The sequence below is a fragment of the Dendrobates tinctorius genome, unplaced genomic scaffold, assembly GCF_039654945.1.
Source record: "Dendrobates tinctorius isolate UK_male_01 unplaced genomic scaffold, ASM3965494v1 ptg000098l, whole genome shotgun sequence".
NCBI lineage: Eukaryota > Metazoa > Chordata > Amphibia > Anura > Dendrobatidae > Dendrobates > Dendrobates tinctorius.
Window position 1 is genome coordinate 36,890,032 of NW_027361766.1, and position 10,105 is coordinate 36,900,136.

The following is a 10,105-nucleotide window of genomic DNA, read 5'->3' on the forward strand; positions in this document are numbered from 1 at the left end:
CTGGATCTCCCTGATGACGACCCTAAAGACGACGACCCTGAAGACCACTCCGAAGAAGATGACGACCCCGAAAACGACGACCCTGTAGACGACCCTGAAGACCACCCCGAAGAAGGCCAAGAAGATGACGCTGAAGAGGATGATGAAGGAGAAAGTGTGGGAGAAGTAAAAAAGAAGGTGAAGAGCATGGAAGTAGTGAAACATAAATATCTGACAAAATATAAAAAAGCTTAGCATAGTCAATATCTTTGTAACTCCGAACGTCTTAAAAAAAAAATTAATTCCTGCTATTCCATTTGATTGGGCTAAACCTCTATGCCTTTAATGTCTCCTCCACCTTCCTCAATACATTCTACATTATTCTTAGTTGTTTTCCTTCATGTAGAATTAACCTGCAAGGAAAGTAAGGGTTTATTTTCATTCCGATATTTGTGTCCCATTGACTTGCATTGGTTTCCGGTATCGGAATCGGCGATATCTGATATTTTTGGGGTATTGGTCCGATCCAATCCGATCCGATATTTCCCGATATCGGAAGGTATCGCTCAACACTAATTACCAATCTACATATATAAATACCAGTCTGTGTTCATCAGCTCATGAAATACATTTACATTTGACCAGCTTGCTTTTTCTGAAACTGCCTGCGCCCCTGAAAACCAAGGTGCGAAAATTTTGCACGGGCCAAGCTAGTAATACAATATTTCGAAAAATTAAGGCAGATAAATAGATTTGGGGAAAGCGGGCTTTGGATGCAACTCAAATGGCATCTTTTTTTACATAAATTAATACAAAACTCTAATATAGTTTCATCATTTCTACACTGGGCAAAAGTCTTAAAGGAGAAATGAAACAGAATGTCACAATTGCAAATAGCCATTATCAATATGTAGTGAATGGTCTCTAATCTCAGGGTCATGGACTTCACAAGACTTCTCTCATGTTGGATCTACACTTTTGTTTGGATGAATGCAGCATGAACGTCATAACAAGTCCGTGGTTTAGGTAGTTTAAAATTGACAGTCTTATCTTTTACCATACACAAAAAAGTTAGGTATTTCAGATATTTTATTGGCCTCTCAAAGAGTTTTAAGCCGAATGATTATTGTTAATTCTGAGGTTTTTCTATAGGACCTTCATAAATTGTAGAACTATTGTGTTCAGCAACTTGTAGAACTTCCATAAAAATGAATGGAAAGAGTCATGTACAGGGTCCGTTCTTAAAATAGATGTGACTTCCAGTGGTAGGATTTGCATTTTTCAGAAATGTATGGCCCATCCTGTCTATGTATCATATAAACCATATGGCACAATACCATTGAAGAGTTTGAGGTCTATAGAACTATATATAGATTTCCATACATATATACAATTGTAGAGCATTTCAGATACAGCCATTCTTCCATATGATTTTGAAGTTGTGCGGCAACTAAGTCATTTCAAACTGTTCAGATCAGTTATTGATTAAAACTTTTTGATACTGCAAGATAACAGAAAGAACATTTCTGAACAAGGATTCCTAGCTATAATATGAAGGTAAAGGGAGTCCAATCAGATATTTAGAAGACTTCACAGAAGTTACTGTATTCAGGACGCAGGCCATATGTTCTACACCTTGAAAGAAGATTTCCAAACTATTTTTCACTAGTTACTGTTAAGGCGCCGTCAAACTTAACAATGCACCAGCGATCCCGACAGCAATACAACCTTGTCAGGATCGCTAGTGCCTTGCTACATGATCGCTGGTTACCTGTCAAACAGAAATCATATAGTATACCCTAAAACTAATATTTTATTAATAAAAAACCCACCAGGGTTACACCACAAGTGAACACAAAAGACAAAACAAAAAAAGTGTCCAAAAGTAAATATATTAAAATGATTTGTGGGGAATGTCCTAGGAGTCCCTATTGAGGTAACCTATTTTCACCTTCCTAACCGCGGAGGTTGGCACCCTAGGGGGAACGTTGTGGCGCCCCCGCTCAACGATGGCTGTCCCTAGGGGCCCTATTGTACCCTAGCACCACTAATGAAGTCCCTTCCCCGATGCTAAGGGAACCCCTGCCAAATAACAGAGACAAACCTACGATGAGGGGGACCCTAGAACCCACAAAATGTTACACATAAAAAGGAACACATGAATAGATAGGCCTATGGGGAGACAGTGCTGTCCTGACTCATGGCTCAGGCATATAAATATGACTGACAAAAGTACAATACATCATGACTCATCAGCTGCAAACAGTATGTGTCAATCCACCTAATTATCGCAGCATGTGTATTGCTTCACAAACATGTATATGTATAGTCCAAAATACCACATCCTCATAGGTCATGATTAATAAACTTAGCCAGGGTCGAAAAACACATATAGAGCTTACATCCACACCATCAGTTTTCAGATCTCATCATATTATCAAAAAGCGGATAGAACATATCATCGGTGGAAAGCTCAAAATAAAAATGGGATACTCGTCGTATACTCCAACAGCCTCCCCATAGCCTAAATACGCCTCGACGCATTTCACCCCTCTGGGATCATCAGGAGGCTCGATAGCAACCTTACTAGTGTCCTAGTGTGGTAAAGTGGCCGGACTGTCCCGATATCCCTCCATTTAAATCTGCCACCACAGCGTACGCCAGCCCTGAACGCTGCATGGAGACACTACCCCTAGCATCTGTACGCATGTCAAGCCGGAGCGTCACAGATCACCTGATAATCAGGGCGCTCTGTCGGCACATCTCCCCACAGTGCGCATGTCTGAACTCCAGACAGAGATCTCGCAGTATGTCTCGTGATAACTTAACATAGATCGATCGAGTGCGCACCCGCAGCATGTCTCATGATAGCTTAACATAAATCAATCCGGTGCGCACCCCAGCCACACAGCGCACATAACAACCGCTAACATATAAGATAGTGATCTCAGATCACATAGCGCAATGTCAATAGTATATATATAAACAGGACACGCATCTTGTTAAACAGTCGCATGCGTCAGATAATCAACAACAACCCGGAGACCATAACGATATCTCCTAATGACATAAATACGAATAATCTCTTAAAAAAGAGAGAGAGATAATATCATGCACAGGTCCTAATATAAACATTGTATATAACCATAAAGGCAGATAGATACAGACTAATAGAAATTCGGTTCCTGATATATGTATATATGAACTTATCAATAATTCACTTAAATTATCCTGGAGACCTCAATAGTTTTCTCAAATACTAAGTTGCATAAAAACACATACTAAAGATGAATAACCATTTTCTTAAATCTACCTAGATGGTTATTGATTAGGGGGTCTCACGTCTCCTGGAAAAATGAGGGAAATGATATTAAAACAATCTACATGGAAAATCCATAGGGGTCTTAGTCTAGACTCCCACAAGAGTTGCAATCAGGTCCAGCATTCAAAAAGAGGTACTAAATAAAAATAAAAAATAATAAATAGAAGCATATATTCTCATTGGTTAGTATATAGCAAACATTACAATCAAGAAATACAATAAAGGCCTAGCCTGACGTATTTCAAGGGGCCTGTTCTACTATAAAAAACAGGCAAATGACAGTTGTTCATTGAGGCCTAATGGTTCGAGGCTTTCCATTCTGAAGATCCACTCACACTCTCTTTTGAGGATGGTCTTATCTATATTACCCCCACGGGGATTTAGATTGACCACCTCAATGATCGTAAATTTTATATCCGCAAGGGAATTATTGTGAGCACATCACATATGTATAGCAAGTGGAGTATCCCTTCTATTTCTGATATCTCCCACATGTTCCCCCACTCTCCTTCTGAACTCCCTTTTAGTTTTACCTACATAATCTTTTGGGCAGGAACATGTGGCAAGATAGACCACACCAGTGGTCTTACAGTTTGAGAAGTCTCGTTGATAAAAAACCTTCCCTGTCACCGAACTGTTGAAGGATTTGTTAGGTTTCATCCACTTACATAAACTGCAGTCTCCACATTTAAAGAAGCCGACAGGTTTCCTCTCAAGCCAAGTTCCTTTCTTGGCCGGTCTCTTGTACTGGCTATGCACTAGCATATCCCTCAGAGATTTCCCCTTCCTGAATGTGATATTTGGCCGTTCGCCTATCAGGCCACCAATCTCGGGGTCCAATCTCAAAATGTCCCAATGTTTCATCAAGATTGTTCTAACTTCTTGATGTTTGGTATCGAATGTACCTATAATCCTCAGTCCGGCCACTTTACCACACTAGGACACTAGTAAGGTTGCTATCGAGCCTCCTGATGATCCCAGAGGGGTGAAACGCGTCGAGGCGTATTTAGGCTATGGGGAGGCTGTTGGAGTATACGATGAGTATCCCATTTTTATTTTGAGCTTTCCACCGATGATATGTTCTATCCGCTTTTTGATAATATGATGAGATCTGAAAACTGATGGTGTGGATGTAAGCTCTATATGTGTTTTTCGACCCTGGCTAAGTTTATTAATCATGACCTATGAGGATGTGGTATTTTGGACTATACATATACATGTCTGTGAAGCAATACACATGCTGCGATAATTAGGTGGATTGACACATACTGTTTGCAGCTGATGAGTCATGATGTATTGTACTTTTGTCAGTCATATTTATATGCCTGAGCCATGAGTCAAGACAGCACTGTCTCCCCATAGGCCTATCTATTCATGTGTTCCTTTTTATGTGTAACATTTTGTGGGTTCTAGGGTCCCCCTCATCGTAGGTTTGTCTCTGTTATTTGGCAGGGGTTCCCTTAGCATCGGGGAAGGGACTTCATTAGTGGTGCTAGGGTACAATAGGGCCCCTAGGGACAGCCATCGTTGAGCGGGGGCGCCACAACGTTCCCCCTAGGGTGCCAACCTCCGCGGTTAGGAAGGTGAAAATAGGTTACCTCAATAGGGACTCCTAGGACATTCCCCACAAATCATTTTAATATATTTACTTTTGGACACTTTTTTTGTTTTGTCTTTTGTGTTCACTTGTGGTGTAACCCTGGTGGGTTTTTTATTAATAAAATATTAGTTTTAGGGTATGCTATATGATTTCTATTTGAGACCCTTGAGTATTTAAATTGATTTTTGTTACCTGTCAAACAGGCAGACTCACCAGCAATCAGGACCAGTGAAGACACTGGTATCCAAGGTAAATATCTAGTAACTAAGCAAGCGTGTCGCTTAGTTACCCGCTGTGTACCTTAGATACCTATGTGCTCGCGCTGGGAGCTGGTATCTAAGATACACAGTGGGTAAGTAAACGCACGCATCACTTAGTTACCCACTGTGTACCTTGGTTACCAGCTCCCTGCCCGAGGATGCAGGTATCTAAGGTACACAGCGGGTAACTAACTGACGGCGCGCGCTTAGTTACCCAATATTTACCTTAGATACCAGCTCCCAGCGTCTGCTTACAGCGCTGGGAGCTCACAAATCGTTGGTCTCCCGCTGCCACATGCAACGATGCGCGCTGGCCAGCGGGAGACCAACCATCAAAAAATGGCCCAGGACATTGCTGCATGATCAGCGATACCCGGCGGGGGGGCGGTCGCTGATGCGTGTCACACACAGCGAGATCGCTGGCAAGATCACTGTTGCATCACAAAATCAGCGATCTCGCTGTCTGTGACGGGGCCTTTAGGGGCACATGAGCGCTGATTAAATCAGCCATTCTCAGACATGAAAGATGAGGACTCGGTGTGCGAACTAACATCAAATGCAGGAACACGACATATGACGTAACTGTTTGTCATATGTCATAATTACTAGTCTACTTTCTTTCTCGGATTCCAGCAAGTTATATAAGCTGATTTGTGATTATTTTATATTTGATTGTTCATCCTGTGTTTTTTATACCTTACTATAAATCCAATAAACAAAACAATTGTTAAAAAAAAAAAAAAATTATCCCTATCTAATTGTAGGTTACAAATAGTCATTATGGAACTCCGAGTTTTCATTAAAGCATTTGGATTTCTGCTTTTGCTCATAATTGGAATCCCAGGAAACGTCTTTATCTGTTTACAATTAACATATGTGAGAATCTCTGAGAAAAAACTCCTTCCCACCAACATGATAATGGCAATATTGTGTTTCTTCAACTTCTTTGTTCTCTTTTCACGTATAATCCCGCAGTCCCTCAATGCTTTAGGTGTTGAGGATTTGCTCGATGACACTGAGTGTAAGCTGGTCATATACACATACAGAGTAAGTCGAGCAATGTCCATATGCATCACCTGTCTGCTTAGCTGCCACCAGTGTATTCTCATTGCACCAATGAAACAAATTTATCTAAAACAAAAAGTAACGCAAAGATCTGTGATCATTATTCTGTTTTTATGGATCATTAATCTTTGTACATATCCTTTCTTTGTCCTCAATGCCAATGCTAGAAAAAATGGAACCACCTCAATCTATACTCTCCATCTGGTCTACTGCGAAGCAGACTTTCTAAATTATAGATCATATATTATGAATGGAATGTTTTATGCAATTCGCGATTTCATTTTTGTCATCGTCATGATTATTTCAAGCAGTTACATGGTGTGCATCTTGTTTTACCATGGAAGAAATATGAGAAGAATGATGACCACGGACAAGTCCCAAAGGCACATGGTACATTACAAAGCCTCAATAGCGATCATCTCATTGGTTTCTTTGTATGTAGCACTATTTGGACTTGACAATTCATTGTGGATATATACATTAACTTTGTCAAATGTGAGTCCAGACATGAATGATACTCGGATATTCTTAGCTTCATCATATGCCGCTCTAAGTCCAATGCTCATAATAGCCACCAACCCTAAGCTTCAGCTTAATCGGCTATTTTCCCATAAACAGAAACCATATCCAATATCTATAGAAGATCATGGACATGTCAACTGCATTACGGAATGAAAAAGTAACAGTGGATAACATTTTTACAATTGATTTCCAGGATTAAAATAATCCACATACATTACAGAACATCTGGTTACATTTTTTTTTATCATTTACTGCATAGAAAAGTATTGCAGCCAATGTAAAAATGCTGAGTTGGGGCAAAAAGACTGTGCATGGCATCAGAAAAATTACAGTGAAATCATCACTATTTCTAAAAATGTGCATTAACGCTAAAATATTATAATGTAAAAAATAATGATATTCCCAGAAGGGACTGATACATACTATGTACGTTCTTTAATGTAGTAATTTGGTAAATGCCACGTTTATACTGAGCCAAATTAGCCCTAATAAGATAGAAATATAGAAAATAATGTTCCTACAAATGAAAGTGCTTATGCAAATATTATGGTGCTTCATAAAGAGCATTTCCCAGCTATACTATGATTAAGCCATGCTTTATTTTACTCATTGTGTGTATAATATAATGCAAATGAAATATAATAAAATACAAATGTATCCTTACACATATGCATTAATGTGTATTACATAAAGCATTTTACAAGGACGCTTTAAAGAAGAAGATTTAGATGGTTGTAAATAACAACATAAGCTTGTATGGATGTAGGTTTAAGTAAAACACTTCCAATATAAAAGTAAATCATAAGCAAGTTTTAATTGTAATATAACGGTATGGGTTAGCATCGCCATACTTGTCCTTGGCATATGCCTGGTACAGGAGAGTACAGAAGAAATCATGGGTTTCCCCTAGAAAAAGTCTGCATTGAGCCACCCCCTCCGAACCCCCCCCCAAAAAAAAATAAGTCAAGTAGGTTAGGACAGGACACATTGGTATAGTCACCGAAGGGCTTACTTCCCTGTTGTAGACAGGAAGAGAGACATGTATTCCTTAGTGTTCTCACCAACTACAACATACCTTTCATGGATACCTTACAGTATAATGCTTCTCTATTTAATATGGTGCTCCCAAAAATACCCCCCACACACATACAGCATGATATCCTCACAGTCAATAACGCCAAGTAACTTGTCTTCACATTACTGACCACATGCTCTCTATAATACTCCCCACTGTGTTTCCAACACTGTATGATGTTCACACTGTTCACCCAACATAGTAAAAGACTCCCTCACTGCCCACCACACAGTATGATGCCTTCACAGTCACCCAATTCACAGTATGAAAACTCCAAAGTACTCCCCACCTATTCATAGAATGCTACAGTTGAAAGGTACCTCAGGGGTCAATGTTTCATTTAGTTCACAAAAGAGAATAGCATATCGGTTACCATGACCATGGTCCAGTGGCTACATCAGGAGTCAATCAATTCTGGATTGAAGCCCTGTGAACCTTCTCAGTCCTGCTGGCATATCCAGCACCTCTTCTGATTTGAATTAGCATTTTGGAATAAAATATAACTTTTAATAAGAAAATAGTAAAATAAATATAGATAACCTAAAGTGCAAGGTAACAAGACAAACAGGACAAACACTGTGGTAAATACGAAAAACACGAAAAACATACTCGTCTAAATAGACCTTGGGGACCCTAGGTCCTTTCCCAGTTAGCAAACTGAACAGTTGCTGGTATCCGATGACAGCATTAGCTTCAATGTAGCTGTACACAACTCCACTTATTATAAGTGACAAAAGTGGGTAGGGATATTCAGCAAAATCGTGTAAGATCGACAATAAAGCAAGCATAAAGACCAAGATACTGCAGGCTAAATGGACTAGTATAGCCTATATTTCTCATAAGCTGCCATACACCATGCGTACAAGCGCTATAGTATGACACAGGCAAAAAAGAGAAGATCTCACCAATATTAGAAAGTAGTATATGTTACCAATTCATCTCTCCCATACATATACAGTGATCAACGTTCCTCCTCAGTCCACTTCCCAATATACAGGTTGAGGGGTCAATACGAAATTTTGGTAAATAAGAAGGAAATGTCATATTGCTATGACAGCAACCTATTTGGCGACATGGTCACATCTACCCCAAATCACTCCCCTAATGAGCATTGATGAAAAGCGTCGGAAGAATGGGGGAGAGCATCCACTTGATCTTTTAAAGGGGAACACAGTAATCATACCTCTTTATCGGTTTCGGGAAAAAGGATTATACACCTCTCTTTTACCTTCTGTTTGCATTTCATAATTAATCCTGACATTTTCTTTGGCCTTTGTTCACACCCATAGAGTTAATCACTTTTTTTCAGATAGAAGCCATGTATTATATATATATATATATACACTCACTGGCCACTTTATTAGGTACACCATGCTAGTAACGGGTTGGACCCCCTTTTGCCTTCAGAACTGCCTCAATTCTTCGTGGCAGAGATTCAACAAGGTGCTGGAAGCATTCCTCAGAGATTTTGGACCATATTGACATGATGGCATCACACAGTTGGCGCAGATTTGTCGGCTGCACATCCCTGATGCGAATCTCCCGTTCCACCACATCCCAAAGATGCTCTATTGGATTGAGATCTGGTGACTGAGGAGGCCATTTGAGTACAGTGAACTCATTGTCATGTTCAAGAAACCAATCTGAGATGATTCGAGCTTTATGACATGGCGCATTATCCTGCTGAAAGTAGCCATCAGATGCCTGTTCTTAGCTGAGAGGAGTGGTACCCAGTGTGGTCTTCTGCTGCTGTAGCCCATCTGCCTCAAAGTTCGACGCACTGTGCGTTCAGAGATGCTCTTCTGCCTACCTTGGTTGTAACGGGTGGCAATTTGAGTCACTGTTGCCTTTCTATCAGCTCGAACCAGTATGCCCATTCTCCTCTGACCTCTGGCATCAACAAGGCATTTCCGGCCACAGAACTGCCGCTCACTGGATTTTTTTTCTTTTTCGGACCATTCTCTGTAAACCCTAGAGATGGTTGTGCGTGAAAATCCCAGTAGATCAGCAGTTTCTGAAATACTCAGACCAGCCCTTCTGGCACCAACAATCATGCCACGTTCAAAGGCACTCAAATCACCTTTCTTCCCCATACTGATGCTCGGTTTGAACTGCAGGAGATTGTCTTGACCATGTCTACATGCCTAAATGCACTGAGTTGCCGCCATGTGATTGGCTGATTAGAAATTAAGTCTTAACACACAGTTGGACAGGTGTACCTAATAAAGTGGCCAGTGAGTGTATATATATATACTAGCTGAAGAGCCCAGCGTTGCCTGGGC

The 10,105-nt window shown here is 40.3% G+C and overlaps 1 protein-coding gene across 1 annotated transcript; it reads left to right on the forward strand.

Moving 5' to 3' along the window:
* Positions 1–5,941: 5,941 nt before the first annotated feature.
* LOC141099164 (olfactory receptor class A-like protein 1) lies at positions 5,942–6,901 on the forward strand. The gene has a single exon (XM_073587309.1). It carries the CDS (start codon positions 5,942–5,944, stop codon positions 6,899–6,901), a length of 960 nt encoding a protein of 319 aa, XP_073443410.1.
* The last annotated feature ends 3,204 nt before the right edge of the window (positions 6,902–10,105 follow it).